Source organism: Python bivittatus, unplaced genomic scaffold, assembly GCF_059951505.1.
Source record: "Python bivittatus isolate LINGU-HERP-01145 unplaced genomic scaffold, Pbiv_v1 ctg000350_np1212, whole genome shotgun sequence".
NCBI lineage: Eukaryota > Metazoa > Chordata > Lepidosauria > Squamata > Pythonidae > Python > Python bivittatus.
Window position 1 is genome coordinate 10781207 of NW_028277074.1, and position 17008 is coordinate 10798214.

General features: G+C 36.6%; 1 protein-coding gene across 1 annotated transcript in view; it reads left to right on the forward strand.

Annotated features, from left to right (window-relative positions):
• The first annotated feature begins 13233 nt into the window (after window positions 1–13233).
• Window positions 13234–17008, forward strand: part of ROBO1 (roundabout guidance receptor 1) — a 245797-nt gene continuing 242022 nt past the window's right edge. Inside the window, exon 1 of the mRNA XM_088144579.1 lies at window positions 13234–13993. Within this exon, the coding sequence (XP_088000705.1) occupies window positions 13939–13993 (55 nt within the window). The 5' untranslated portion in view covers window positions 13234–13938. The remainder of the gene's footprint in view (window positions 13994–17008) is intronic.

Below are 17008 nucleotides of genomic sequence, written 5' to 3' on the forward strand. Positions count from 1 at the left end.
GTCAACATATAACAGCATGGAAACTTTGGCATTGCTCAGATGTGGGGGGAAACACACACACACACACACACACACACACATTCGGCTAATCTTCTTTCACTTGGTAGAGGGCCATCATATCTGAGCTGTAAAAAAATTATTTATATGACCAATAACTGAGGCCATTTTCCCACTAGTGACAAACATAGCATCAGTTTCATCATTAAAGTGATAGAAAGCCTGTCCTCATTACTGCAGTTTTGACATTACAATGGTAAATTTACAAATATAAATTGCCCTCTTTCTCTCCCTATGGCTAGTGCATAAGTTTGGACAGTATTTCAGTTGATTTATTGCTACCTTAAGGAAAAAAAAAAAGTAAAGTTGTTAATAAGGTCCCAAAAGAGTATTAACCCTTTAGGCCTATGGTTAGCTAGGAGAGAACATTTTCAGAGATATACAAATACTTTGAACTTTCTAACCTTTCTGCAAGCATGGGCTCTTCAGAACAGGTATCTCAGCATTTTAAAATAAAAATTCACTCTTACAAAGGCTATACAAATTCTCTAAACATTTCTAGCTAGCAGTTTCAATGGTGAGAAGCATTTTAAAGAAATTATATGAAACTATTGAAGACCTAGAAAATCTCTGCTAGAACTGCCTAAAACTGATCCTGTTTGTGAAATAAAACCCACAGAGAAACAAAAACCATAAAGAACCTGCTGAAAAGTGTAGCTTATAGTACAGTAGTTGTCCACTGGTCCACAGTACAGCATTTCTTATACAACAATGATCTGCATGGAAGAGTTTTCAGAAAACCTTTTTTCCCCCCCTACCTCATCACAAATGTCATTGTCTAAGGTATACAGAAGAAAATCTTTCATAAGCTTGAAAGATTTTAAACAAAGTGCTTTGGACTAACCAAGCAAAAAATGAATTCTCACAACGATGTAAGATATATCTGGAGAAAAAAAACATTTGAAGAAAATAACACATTGCAAACTATTAAGTACAGGGGTAGGGCTATTATGTTTTGAGCTTGTGTGGCAGCCAATGGCACAAACAATATGAATAGAGAAGGAAGGAAAAATGGAATCAACTAAATAACAATATACCTAGAAGCTAATATGCCACATTTGGTAAAGAAAGTGAAGCTGAAAGAAAGTTTGAATAAGACAATAATCCAAAACACCCCAATCCATCCATGAAATACTTACAAGAAAGAATAATTTTGGAATGGCTTGAAAATTAGGGTTGGGGGGCAGATCTCAAACAAACAGTCCATACAAGGAGCCTAAGAATATTTTGGAGCTAAAAGAGTTCTGAAAAGGATAATAGGAAGGCAGGGGAATTAAAATGCGAGAATAGAAAGGCTGTTAGCTGCCTAAAGGAAACATTTGGAAGCTGTTACTTTTGCAAAAGGAGACACTATAAAATGGTGATTAAGAGTGGTAAACTACTGCATCTGTCTTATTATTTTTCTTATTTTGAATCTGTAAAAAAACCTCACATAAACAATAAACATGCATCCAAACTTTCAGAAAGATGTTTTAACTTTGTACCATGTAAAGTTTGCATTAACTTCTATTTACTTACGAATTCACTGAAACATAAAGTTTGACAAATATGACTACATGTTATTGCTTTGATCATAATTTCTGAGAAACGTGTCTTAAACGTGCAGTATGTCATTTTAAACTTGCACTTCAATGTGTGTACAATTCAATCCTTACTAAATCTTGGGACTCTATTTACTAGTCTTGTCTCTGACAATTCAATCTCTACTGGATCTTGGGACCCTAGAATATAAACTCTGTGGTGTGGAATATAGAAAAATATGTACAGAATGGCAAAGTGCAGTCATTGTTTTATTTTTGATTGATATATATTCCAGTTACAATTTTAGGAAAGCAGTATGTGGAACAGCTTCAACATAATGGCAAATTTTAAGTGTAGAAATGATCAAGTGTTTCTGTAACCTTCTGAGGATGTACCAGAAAATAATTTATATTAAGTTGCTGAGTTGATGTCCCAGAAAATGAAACACCCTGTCATATTTGTTTACTGAGCACAAGTATATAGATGTTGGGAACAGTACATTAGATAGCTATGCAGATGTATCAGCAAGGAAAATTAAACTTAAATGGAAGAGAGGGAAGTTAAATACTTTTTGAGAACATGTGTAGAATTAATGATGATGTTAATTTTGGGGTGGGGGGTAATTGAACATAACCAGAATTAGAACTAGATATCTCAGCAGGTAGAAGCAGTTGTCCATCCTTCTCTGAACTCAGAATCTAAGCTGGATAGTTCCTGATTTGTATTTGGATGGGGAATCTCTAGGGATTTCATTGGCAGTGATTAGATTGGGAAAGTGGGGGGTGGGGGGATACTGGAAGAAGAGAATACCAAATCATTTATAGATTGTGATTTTATTTATTTATAGTGCTTATAACCTATCCTAATTCCAAAGGACCCCTGGAGGTATACAATAGTGAAAACAAAATGAAGAATTAAATAACAATAAAACCATAATCACATTTTGGCCAAGAAAAACTTCATAGATGTGTTTATAAAGTCACTTGGAGCCCAGCCCAAAGGACAATTTACTTTGTATACACTTCAAAAAAAAAAAAACCCAAAAAAACAAAAAACAAAACCATTATAATCTTGCATAACAACAGCATAGTGAGGATTTTTAAGTCTACTCTTACAAGAATTGACATATCTTTCCAAGATATGGTTAGTGCTAACTTTTCAATTTTAAGAACAACTACATTCATGTAAAATCAGTGTTAATAAATCTCAGAAAGTTACGCTTTAAAGTAAAGATGTTATATTGATTATAATATGAATAGTTCTATAAAATTAGATTGTAAATTCCTGATCATAACTTCTGCTGTTGGTTATAGGACAAGAAAGTGATCTGGTAGGCATATTACTAAAACGTTTAGCAAGTTTAGATTCATAAGGGTGAAGGGAAAAATCCCCCAACTCAGTTGACCAGTAGAGACCACACAATCTGCTTGAGCCAAGTTTGTTGAGCTGTGCAGGGGTTCTGTCCACTGAAAAGGGACAAGGCAAAATCTTATACGGTGAACTTGTTTACATGAACAAGACAGTAGCACCCCTTGACAATGGAACCCATCTTTGTAGTCACCCTATATTTGTTGTTGTTGTTGTTCAGTCGTTAAGTCGTGTCCAACTCTTTGTGACCCCATGAACCATATCGCGCCAGGCCTTCCTGTCCTTCACTGCCTCCCTGAGTTTGCTCACTTTCATGCTCATTGCTTCAGTGATGCTATCTAACCATCTCATCCTCTGCCGTCCTCTTCTTCTTTTGCCTTCAATCTTTCCCAGCATCAGGGTCTTTTCCAAAGAGTCCTCTCTTCGCATTAGGTGACCAAAGTATCTGAGCTTCAGCTTCATTATCAATCCTTCCAATGAGCAGTCAGGGTTGATTTTCTTTAAGATTGGACTGGTTTGACCTCCTAGCAGTCCAGGGGACTCTTAAGAGTCTTCTCCAGCACCACAGTTCAAAGGCATCAATTCTTTGGCGCTCAGCCTTCTTTATGGTCCAGCTCTCACAGCCATACATTACTACTGGAAAAACCATAGCTTTGACTATGTGGATCTTTGTCAGTTAGGTGATGTGTCTGCTTTTTAATATGCTATCTTCTTTGGTTTTGTTTAGTCAGCAAGCTTTGAGTACCTGTTAAGGGTCGACTCCTCTTTTCCAGTAACTAGTTCCTGAGTCTGCAGTTTCAGATCCTTTAGTAAGCAATTTGTATCTTACATTTTTAAGCATTTGGCTAAGCATTAAAGCATATTTGAAACCATTTTGTTAGGCCAAGCGGTTTCTAAATTAATTTTCTTCTTCAAGGAATAATAAATAGAAAAGGTTATTCTCACTTATTATAACATCATTGCATAGAAATATAGGGCACTGGATGTTTCTGTCATCAAACTAGGTAGGATATCTGTGTTCACTGATGGTGTAACTAATAGTGATTGGGAGCTTCATCATTAAGCAACACAGTTGTAAAGTGCAATATCATGTGACCGTACCAACTTATGACATCAGTTCCAACAGTCCTGGTTGCCTTTGTTAGGGAAATTCCATGTGGTTGAAGTGTCCCGCAGCAATTTGTGACCTCCTGCTGGCTTCTCCATTGACTTTGCTTGTTGGAAGCCAGCAGTATTGCTGAACTACAACTCACTGAAATCCAGAATATTAATTCAGCAATATTTGAAGGCAAGTAAGTTGCCACCTCTGCTTTTAAAGCCATTTTGGGAAAATGTGGGGGGAAGGTATGCATTCCCCCCCCCCCATCCCAACTGGTATTGTTCTCTTCTGATATGATTCTGTCCAGCAGAATTTAAGCCATTATGTGTCTTTCGTACAGGAACAAAATTATTGAGGCACCACTACACTAAGCAGAAAGGAAAGGAAAACAAACAAGCAAAGAAACCCCAACAACAGACTACCATTACATATATTTGTAATATAATACAATGGTCCCTGCTCCAGTCCTCCTTCCTTTTTCTGCAAATTTTCTTTGATATGGAATGTCTGCACTTCTGGCATTCTGTTCTGCCATTGTGCCAGCTAGAATTCCGCCCAGCTTGCCTATGGGAGAATGCACAAAACCAGCAGCCACCTGCTGCACACGTTGTATTACTTTGTGCTCATTTTATGGCAAGGGGAATCTGTGGTAGAGGTAAGGCATTCCTCAAGAGAAGCTAAAGAGGATGGGGGTATGGTGGCAAGATACCAGTGTCTTGCTTGCAGCAAGCAGGGAAATGAAGTAGAAATTCTAGCCAATAGGAAAACACCCATCATGTCATTTTGTAATCTCCAGCTACAAGGATATGTTTTCAGGCTGTTAAGGATTCAGGTTTATAAATAACATGGAAGTTCATCCATAAAATGACATGCCTCCTCACTTGTTCACTGTAAAGCCATTAGAAAGAAATTCTAAAGGTTCTGCCCTAATGACTTAGGAAATGATTCTAATGTGAATTTTTGTTGCTGAAATTCTTATAATCTTCTCTGTTAAAAAGAGTTTGAAAGATTCATGTCTGGAAAAAAGTTTACTTCTGGTATAGGTCAATTTCCCAAGAGTCTGACACCAAGCTGCATACAAGTCCCATGGGGACACAGGAAGAATGCATGCTCCATATGGAAGGAACTTTAGTTTGGTCTTCAAAACCTAAACCCGAATACTTCAGTCATAGAATTCAATGTAACTTTATAAATCTTATGCATAAATGCTATATTTATGTATACCCACCAATCCCTCTGCCCCAGAGTTTATTGTGAAATGTCTATTTGTAAGAAGTTTTGCAAAACAAAAGTGGCTCAAGTTGTTAACACTTAACTGAACATTTTAATATGGACAGTTCCCCCCACAAAAAAACAAAACAAAAAAACCCAAAAAACCCTAAAGAGACTCTAAAGGCTACCAAGATGATTAAAAGTCATGCCTAACCTCAGGGAATTAAGACTCACATCAGAGCAATAGAAACAAACTGTGATGGACTGGAATGGTGGGAGGGGAGTAAAGAATGTGCTCTCATCTCCAGAGGAGCGAGGAAGAGATAAGCGGAGGAGACTGGCACCTCCCTAAGAAAATCCATCGGTGTGAACTGGCTGAGCCTGGGAACTGGTTTCAGTCTGGGAACATTCTTGTTAAGGGGTTGTAGCTAATAAACCTTGCTGGATTGATTCTGCATGGTCTCTTGGAGTTCCTTGGGCTAGGCCCGACAAGAATGTTCCCAGACTGAAACCAGTTCCCAGGATCAGCCAGTTCACACCGATGGATTTTCTTAGGGAGGTGCCAGTCTCCTCCGCTTATCTCTTCCTCGCTCCTCTGGAGATGAGAGCACATTCTTTACTCCCCTCCCACCATTCCAGTCCATCACACAAATGGTAGATTTCTCATATTATTATGGTGTTGCCAAAACTACCTACCTGAGATCTTAACTCAAAGTCCCTAACATAATTGTGCGTGTCTTCAGTTCCCATTAGACATTTTTTTTCTTTTTTCTTTTGCTTGTCTATAAAACAGTGTTAAAACAATTTTTTTATACAAATACAAAAACAAAAATGGGCCTCTGATATTAAAGCTGTTTCTTTATAAAATAAAATTATGGCAATGTGTGCTGTTAGCAGTTAAGCTGTTAATCCAAGGTTCTTAGATTTAGAACAAGAATGGGTAATGCTTTTAGTCCTGAGATGGATCTGGATAGTGGCTTGCTTTTCTCTTCTTGAAGCTAAGACTACTGAGGAGGAAAGATAAACCTTATTTTATATGTCTACTGCATATGGTTTCCGGGGTGACAGTTCTCTATTATAGCTGGGCCTTATTTTGTGGTGGAGAAACTAACACATTTTAAAGTCTGGAGTGGTACAAGAATCTTTGGAAGACTACTCTAAAGGCTGTGGATGGGAAAGGCTCTAATCAGGGAGGAAAAACCTACCTTTCTTATCTCTGGGTCTACTAATACGGAGTAGCCATCAGATATCCTATATTTCCTTTTCCCTCTGTTCTTAACTCATGCTGGAAGCATTTCTCTGATCAAGTATTATCTGATGCAACTGAAGATGCATTTTCAGAGGAAACACTGCATCAGCTATACTACTAATAAGAAGTATTTTTTCAACTAACTAAAGTACAACTATGCTCAAATATTCTGATCTTAGTATGTTTACTAGACTAGCCTTCCATTTATCAAATCTTGCAAAATGTGATTACATCCATTTTTACAGCTTTCTCTTTTGTTCTAGTTGGGCAGCAACTTTTTCAGAGAAAGGGTTGTTTTTTGAAGGTTTACACATAGCTATCGCTCTCTTATATTGCATTCTAGCATGTTTTGCTTGGCTCCTTATTTTACTTGGTTCTATCTCCTTCCAAAGTGTAGTTCAAATTTACTTCCCTTCAGCTGCCAGTCAGTGCTTAAATTACATGAGAACTGGAGCATGCATAGCTCCTTTACCTTGTTACTACTTTCTTATCTACTGGTTTTAAAAGGCATGATTTGGTTGAACTCATGAGAAATGAAGGTCACAGGGTGAAACTTATGGATTTAATTAAGATCACCGAAGCATTTCTCTGTAATTTTCTCTATAATTTAAGCATTATTGTAGTATTCCTCTGACTTCGTTCTCTTTTATTTCCCCACCCACCCTTTCTCTGGCATATTCCAGCAAGCACTGCTTGGTCCAAATCTTTCCCATATTGACCCTAAAACTATCCTACTTGGGGGACAGCTTCAGTCATTATAGCCTTCTGCTGTCAGATGTACTTTATCTAAATTGCACTAAAAATAATATGCTGCCCCAATTTATCTTCCCCCCCCTTTTTTTCTTAAGTACCTAGTTTTGATTTTTTTGGATCATTCTTTTCTACTTTGATTACTCACAATTCTCCCCATGTAGCATTTTAACAGTTGGATCAGGAACTACAAAAAGATCTGTTCATGTTTATTTTAGAGAACAGAGAAGATAAGAAAGAAAATGGAGAGTGTATTTATAAGTAGTTGGTAACTACTATAAATAAGGTGGTAACTACTATAAGTAAGGTGACAAGATTGAGGTTATTCTCTCCTTTCTTTAAACACCATTTACTCTTTCTATTCTTTTACAGCAGTATCAGGTATCACTTCTCACATGTCATGTAGTGTTGATCTTGAGTTCTAGCAGCACTAGTACGTACTTTTGATACTGAACAAATTTGATACACTTCAAAAACAGAGACTGATCCTACTGTAAGGTTTTGTAATTCTGGTTTATGGAAACAATCTTTTTTTTTTTTTTTCAGTTTGAAAATCCATCCTATGATTAATTAAAATACATAAAATAACTGTAGTTTGGCTGGAACTTTTTATTTACTATGGGGTTGGACCATGAGAAAATATGCCTGCATTTGATCATAATATTTCATTACTACTGTCTGTTAAGTAGAGTCCTAAATGATAAGTGTGAGAAACTAATGTCTGGACCAGCCCATAAAAAAACTGGTCTTCTTCAGCTGTAAAATATGACAGTGGAATCTAGTAATTAACTACAAGGTATGATGAAAGACTTAAGCAGTCACGATGTGTACTCTGCAGGGTACAGCAATTCTAGTATTGTTATAATGACTGCCTTTGGATGAGTCAGAAACCAGGTATGCATAGCTGGATGCACGAACTGCTGTTAATGGTTTTATACTTTAATCATTTTCTACATGGGTGGTAAATTCAAGAGGTACACAGTTTCAGTCCTTGGGACCAGATAAAGTCAGATTTCATTTAAAAATTGGTATTTTTTAAAATTCAAATTTTATCCATAGTATATTTAAAATTCAGATGTTAAAAAAATGTAATCAGATTTGATGAAGTAAAATTCAGCCTGAACATATTTGAGGTGTTGAATAATATCCAAGCCTAGGCCAATTGAATTTATTTCCCATTAACACCAAACTAAATTGGGTTTGGTTTTTTTTCCCAATTTTCTAATTATCCAATTAAAAGTGCAAATCTTATTATGGTCCTGTATAAGTAAAACAATGTTCAGTAACTTATCTCAGATAAATATCCAAAGGTTTGCATTCTTTGTATAGATCCAAATCATGCTGTATCTGTTAACATATAATCTATCTGAAAATGAAGCCTAACTTTAATACAAAGTAAATCCTATTTTTACATATTTCAAAACTGGAAAAAAAATCCCGCAAAAACATTAATGGCCATTGGAAAGAATTAATTACAGTATAAAATGTTTGATTTCTGAGATAATCATTATAAAATACAAAGTGATCTGTTTCATACATTATGCTAAACTATGAATTATGGTTTACAAACCTCAGTATTTCATCTCATACAACATGTTAGCCAAAACTTCATTATGCCTGTAATGTAATGTAATTTTCAAAATTTTCCAGATGATGTATTTCTTTTTAGTACTTTTTAGTCTTTTTGTAACCACATATGATAAAATATTCCTTCTTTGTTGTGGCAGTTCATATTGTTGTTTGACTTGTCCATCTTGGCAGCCATTGACAGAGTTATGTACCATCTGTAGAACATTTTATGACAATTTTACCTCAAATTGTAACTTGGTGTAAATTTTATTGTTTTTTCCACTTTTATATCATTTTGGCAATCATTGACAGAGTTTTGTACCATTGTTCTACTGTTATTACTTCTTTGAAGTTTTACATCTATTTTAACACACAATTTTTAATTTGTTCTGCCTCCATGTCATATTTGAGTAACAATTTGTAAATGCATTGTAATAAATGATCTTGATTCTGTATTGATTCTGTTTCAGATTGTCATCTTTCTCAGGATCCCTCTTCTTCAAAGTCACTTTTAATTTTTCCGGTTATTTTCAAATAACTATGGTAGATGCCTTCCTTCACGAAGAATTCTTTTTACGTCTTTAGTCTATTTCTTGATTCCATATGTATCATGTTGGCATATATGATCAGATCTTTCTTACTGTAGTTGTCTCTGAAATAAAAGGCATTTGTCAGTGATGATATAAAAGTGAAAACCCATTCAGCTGTAGGACAAGCATACCTGGCTTCTGGATTACCGCTAGTGGTTGCCTATATTTTTGCAGCCCTGGTATGGTAACACTAACCATTAGGTCATACATTGCATTAATTGCTGTAGGTTTCTTATCAGCCTTTGTCTTTGGAATGATCTAAGTATTTGTGTGTTAGAGTGATTGTCTTTAGTATTCAAATATATAATCAGGAAAAGTCATATAAGAATGCAGTGGAAGAAGACAAAGTTCTGCAACTGGAGACATCCTAACATGAGAAATGATTCTATGCATTCTTATCTGTGAATAATTCTTATTGAATGCAGTGGATTTAATACTTAATTCTGCAGATATTGGCTTATATTGGATTAGTAGAAACAACATTGCTACAATGGACTGTGACTGAAATCAATTCACTTAACAGTCAAATTTTATAACATAATGCAAATATAGGTTTGGCCCAAAGTACCTGAATGTTCAAAAGAGAGAGAAATCAGCCTGAAGATTATGATAATATAAATGCATGAATGTTGTTTTACTTCAGTGTTATGCGAGCACACTTACATTTGTCAAAGAAAGCTTTACCTTGCTTTGTCAGGTATCCTCATTCATGCCTGAATTTAGGCTGGAGGCTGTCCTAACCTGCTAGAGTAGACACCTGTGATTTTTATTCAGGTTACTGATAGTTTCTCTTTAGCTTGCACAATCTTGTACTAGTTTGTTCCAGCGACTTGCTTCCGGGTTAGTAAGCTATTTACTCAGAAGCCTCATATATTTCAGCAGAACTTATTAATAATTGTGGAATAATATAATAATAAAAAACTAAGCCTTTGTTTATATGTTTGGAACATATGCATATGTTTTCAGTGTTGAAAATAAATAAATAAGTAAGTAAGTAACTAAGCAAATAAATAAATAAATAAATAAATAAATAAATAAATGTGATATTGGTGCAATCTATGCTACCTGTTGGACTCCAGACTGATATAATGCACCCTTACATAGCTTCATTAGTGCTTTCTAGGCTCCTTTTACCTCACCTGACATTTAAAATATTTTTACGGATTATTTTTAATTGAAATAAATGCATAAAATAAAAGCTAGTATCCTGTAAAGCAAAATACTACTCCTAATCATCATCTTTATTTTCAAGAATGCCATTATACATTTTATTTCTATTATTTAGAACATGGAAATCATTGATGGTGTCAGCCCAGTGTATTCTTTAAAATAGTGCCTGTCCATAGGAAAGGAACATAAACACAACTACGGGAAGGTCAGCTGGAATGGTAAAGGGCATTGCTGTAAGCTGGAAGGAGTGGCAGGATCAGTTTGCCTTCTGATAAATGATGATTTACAATACCTGGCCATACCTATAGTGGCAACCATTTTAGAAATAAGCAGTAACCGTAGAAGCCATTTAGTGTGGGTGCTATTTGGGGCTCTTGAAATTCTAAATGTGCTCAGAAGCCTATAAAACCTGGTGACGCAACTCTATAGTTTCCAGAATTGGCTGAGAATTCAGTCCATCACAACTGGGGGACATTAGGTTGAAACTGAAGGATGCAATCTAATACTCACTTAGGTTTCCTGAGTTAAGTGGATTTTTTTCCAGTTTTCCAGTTTTTTCTGTTTTCATACAATATTACAGGCCTTGAAATTCCTGTGTGTAAAATATGAACCTCAATTCAAAATGTTCACCTCTAGTTCACGACAAGCATTGCAACCTCATTTTTATTTTCCAGCCCAGGTTTAATATGAACAGAAAAGAAACATAACATTGTCTCACACCTACTTACCTTCCAACTTTTCTAATAGCCTGTTCTATATTTCCTGATTCATGGAAGACTGTTTAGACAGCTTTCCAGCTACCAGAGAAATTGAGAAATGTAATTTTGTCAGAAATTCTGGCAGAAGTAGTGTCTATAAGGAGCACAATAGGATCCAAAGTGGACTTACAATTAGAGTTGAAAATAATCAAGTGATTTTCTAACTTTTTAGAAAATTACCCAATCTAATTATGAATTGAATTTAAGGAAGGAGGCTAACCCATCATTTACATATGAATAAATATGCATGTAATTAAACCACAATTCATTAACATTCACCCCATAAATACTGCTGATGTAAAAGAGACCTAGATTAAAATAGTGCTCTTCAGCAATCTTGTATCATACTTCCAATCTGATTTACAATAGATTAAGCTGCATGAGTAGTCTTTTGCAATAATAACTTGTAATTATATTGAATAGCAGTCAATTTCATTACATAGCCAATAATAATTTGCTTCAGTTTTGACTGATCATTTCAAATCCTTATGAAGACATAATCCCCCCCCCCCATGGAATGAAGCCATTCTGTTTTTAGTATAGCAAAACTAGCCTTGTGTTACTAGCCTTTTCCTCATTAGTGATTTCAAGCATTACTGACAAACATTGTGGCAGCATAAAGCCCATTTTCATTACTGTATATTTGCAGAGCCATATTTAGACAATGTTTGAAGAGTTGGAAATCATTAGTGAAAAAATTGCCACTAGCAAGAGAAAAATATCTTTTCACTAAGATACCTATTTCTATCTGTTCTCAAAACAATAGGAAGCCAAAGTATTTGTGATTGGAAAAAAATCTATTTTTGTTAACGTTTGAGGGACAATGTGATAATAAATCTTAGACGTTTTGTTTCTCGTTTTAAATTGTAATATTAGACATTTCATAGGCTGTGGTAACAATTTCACAAAGACAACCACTGAAATGTTTTGAACAGCCTAATCTGAAATCTCGGGGTCATGTTTTTGCTAGCATGGCATCTCTCTGTATAACTGATTGTTTTAGTTAGCAGTACCATACCCATTGACTTGAGTATTAATATCCAATAACTTATTAAACTTCCATGACAATTTCTGAGTAAATGTTTCTATGATTGCACTGTTGGTAGTGCAATATAAAACCTTTAGATTTCATCACAACATACCTTGTATTTATTTCTGGTTGCTTTTCTTGAGACAGACCTCTGCCTGTTATAGGTATATAACATTTCAGGTAGAGTAAAAAAACTACCTTAATAGAGTGGAGGACTCCCTCTTCTTGCTCTATATTTGTTCAGATCGCGATATTACTAGGGGGGTTCAAATCAGCTTTGAAAAGTAATTAAAGGGTTACAACTTTTACCCGGGCAGATTTTTTGAACTCCTACGCTGGGATGTTCCATTTACAGCAACGGGGAAGTGATTGTACAAAAGAAATGGTTTCTTCCGAGCCAGTCTAGGTATCCCCAAACGTGTAGCCCTTTGTTATCCAATTAGAGGAGGGGGGAAAAAAAAGTTTTTAACCCTTCATCTTCCGGTTAGGTGGCTGATAATCGTAATAAAAGGACGGGGAGAAATGCTGCATCATTCAAAGTCTGTTTAAATGTATTTCGGTACAGTTTGGGGAGTACGGTTCCTTTAAGGTGCCCCGAAGCAGTATTGGACCTGCAGCAGCAAGGCAGAAATCACTGTTCGCTTCACCGCATGCCTTAACGTGATGCCAGAAACTTCAAGGGTAGAAAGGTTTCCACCAGGCCCCTCAGAGTGGCGGTGTGGAACTACATTCTTTCTCCGCCAGGGGCTGGCTTGAGGAGGAGGAGGAGGAGGAGGAGGGAAAGGCGGCGGTCCTTGGAAGTTTTGTCTGGGCTGTCTCTCGCTTTTGTGTCCATCTTCGCTTGGGGAACAAGGAGGAGACTCCCGGACAGAGTCTTTGCTCTTACGAGCGGCTGGACCTAAACGGTGGCGGGCTCGAGGACCAGCCCTGTTGTGGTGGCTGCTATGAAGCTGCTTTGTTTCGCGGTCCCGGCTCTTTGCCTCAAGTGATGGGACCCACAGCGGCTGCTGCTGCTCCTGCTAGAGCAACGATTGCATCGCGACTTCTTTCTGCCGTACGCTCGCCCAGCGGCACTGCAAGCAAGTCTTCGCCAGTAGCGGCCGTTACCGCGGACTCGTCTCCGCTACCCATTTTCTGAGGGTCCTGCACAAGACCCAGTGCTGCAGCCGCACTCTCAGGGCCGCTTGTGACCCGAGTGGCTTTCGTTTCTTACAGCGGAGCCAGAGGGAGCAACCGCGAAGCTTTTGTGTTTCGCTCGCTGTCGGATGGTCCCGCAGCGCGGCCAGGAAAGCCCCTTTGGGATAACCTGGGGCAAAAGGAAAACAAAGCTTTGGGCTGCTGAACTCTTCTTCGCCGTTCTGACAATAGCCGCTCCAGTTGAGAAGCCGGGACAATTCTCTTCAATCAACTTCTGGATGATTTAGGACCCCGCTGCTTATATTAAGCTAATTTTGGATTTACCAATTGGAAAGTGTTGGAGGCTTTTGGAAAAGTCTTCCCTTTCCCCCTCTTCTATCAGCTATCCCGTTTGGCATGAGACTATCGACAGGCTCCACCTGGAGACAATGTTTGCAGAGTTCGTTCATGTCTATCTCTTTGGATTGATATGTTTCTCTTCAGGTAATCGTGCTCCCTATATGATTCTTTTAAAGTATTGTAGAAAGATTCTCAGTTTTCTCCTGCCGGCTTCCAATTCGGAGCAGGAGCCAGGCAATATAAAACACTTCTGATTCATACTAATATCATGAATAGAGATTGATCCAAGTGTTTGCCTTTGGAAACAATGGGAGATTTATAAAAGTACTTCATTGTAATCTGCAGATTGTCCAGTAGTGAACATTTGAAAGTTTTAACAGTGTTGTCTGATCTCTTCAACTTCAATTCTCCCCCATCTTCTCACTTTTTCCTAAAGCAGATAACTTTCGGTCTATTGATGTAACTGTCTTCTTCCTTCTCCTTTCCCCAACCTCCATGGATAGGCACATGGTCTGGTTTTCACCCATGTTTGTAAGTAAAGGCAGGCAGTTGGTACCAGAGAATGTTTGTAGACGCCTTTGCATTGGGCACCCTGGTCTGGATACTAAATATATAACTGAGAAGTTGGCTCAGTTCTGGGCCTGTCTTCTTGATTGCAAAAGTCTTGAAGATTGTAGTGCTACTGACCTACCCTGTGGATATTCAATCAGGCCTTCCATTATAGGAATGTATACAGTAGTTTAAAACACACTTATGGCATCTTTTCGCATGGGAATAAAAAGTTAGTGTGTATCCTGCAGCATAAATTGTTATTTCTCCCCTGTCTCCCAAACACACACATATAAGCTCCATCCTGCTTAAACCAGCCACCCTGATCAGTGAAGGCACAGTTACATGAATGCAAAAGCTGTAATTAAAGCAGGCATAAAAAAACGTACAGAAGACAACTTTTTTTCCTGCTTATAAGATGTAAGTAGCTGTATAATAGATTCAGAGATTTTAAGGTGGGAGGAAGGAAAAAAAGTTAGATGTTGGAAGACAATTTTTTTTACAAAATGGCTTTATCAATTGTGTGTGTTAATTTGCTGGAGGGAAGCAACAGGTTTGTTGACATTGATGAAGACAAGTGACCTCACTATGTTTATATGGATGCAAGAATGTTTATATGGATTTTTATAAGGATGCATGTTTAATTACATTAATTTCACTTACTACCAGGTAAATGAACAGTAGTTTGATTGTGAGTTACCATCACTTGAAATAAATGGGATTTTGAAGGAAAGGATGCTTGGGATCAAAATAATCTCTGTAATTTGGTTCTGTGAATAGTCTTAGCCTATTTATCCTATGTGTACATTAATATTATATTTGTTTGGAAGTATAGTAACTGTGTATAGACTTAAAGCCTATTATTTGATAATCTCACTTTATCTACCCAGGAGGATCCTCTTTTAACCAAACTGGAGCCTGTGTACAGATTTACCATCTTCACATATAGGTGTGCAGTTACTTTAAAGGAATATATAAAATGACCTAGAGTATTGACCCTCTGTGAACGTATCACCATTACCTGAATAACAATCATAGATTTTCTGCCTCTGTCTGGCAGCCTGACACATGTGTTAAATCGTTCAGTTTGACCACAAAAAATTGTTACAATCCCATGAAAGCTATTCCCTTGATCAGAGGTGATATGAGAACAGTCTGGAGAGGAAAATGAACCACTTCTCATGTGTTCAATGGGAAATAACCCACAGGACAGAGTTACTTTTCGTAGGGCAGCTGGCTGCTGCTCTGTAAGAACAGGACAGGTGACTAGTTGAATGTGAATGCTTTTTTTTTCCCCCCTTAAATTCTTGAGTAATGTGGCTTAGGGAATTTCCATTATTTCATGGAATGCTCTTTACCACAAGGTTGGATATAAATCACACACTCTGAGAAGTAGACTGGCTTGGCTCTTTGATTCAGATGTGGCAGCTTCAAATTATTGTCAAGTATCTTTTTGATCAGTTTTTATGTCCTTTTTCCAAGTTTGTTCTTATGTGTATTACATATCAAATATGGTTAAGAATGAAAAGTATCATTAAAAGAGATATGAAGATTACTGGTGATTAATCATTTTTATTTTATAAAACTGAGTTTATCAGTGTTGGAAAATTTTATTGTAAGGACAACATAATCTTGTACCAATGTGGCATAGTTATTTCATTTTGAAAGCTTTCCAGCTTTTTAATACTCCGTTATAGTAATTTTATGAGCTATTATGGTGATGCTTTTTCATTATGTGTTTAAAATATAGACTGATGTATAGATTTAGATTAAGATTACTAGTAATCTATGAACTTTCCTAACTTTGAGATAATTGAAAAGTTTATATTTCTCCTGTAATTCCCTTGTAGTAAACGTCAACAATCTAAATGCTGGAAAGTTTACTGTTTCTTAAATTTTCATTTCTGGTTTATATTTATGGATAAAATTAGACCATAGTGAAACAAACTTTAGGTGAAATTGGTAATTCATGGAGAGAAAACCATAGGCTGTAGTACAATCTAGTGCATAGTTACTGGAACTCAGTGGAATTTATTCCTAGTGAGAATCACATGCAGAACAGTGGAAGAGGAGGGGAGTGTTTTTAGAATATCTTGATAAAAGTTCTGTCAGCAAAATCAACTCTACGTAGATTTTTTCAAGCAATATATTCATGCATTCCATCATTTGCCTCAATCTATAATATTGCCTAGGACCAAACTGAGAAATGTCAGGTTTGGATATATAGGGCAAAGGGTTATTGATTTAAAATATTATGTAGAGAAATATTAATAGAAATAAAGCTTATTTAACAGCATTTGTCTCTGTCGGTATCTTTAAGAAGAGATCCTGAATTTTTGTGATAAGCAAACTTGTGTAACTCTATGAGTAAAACAGATGATTTCATTAGAATTAGAATTGGTCAAGAGAATATAAATTGACTTTCAATAATTACATTTTAATCTATATATTACATGGGTTCTCAAACTCTGTGGTACCACAACCACCTGGTGTGTCTTCTGCAGTTACATTAGGAAGCAAACACTAGAGCAGGTTTTGACAGTACTTTTGCTTTGTCTGCTTAAGCCTGCTTTTTTTTTTTTTTCCAAAATGTTTGTCCTGTGTGTTGCC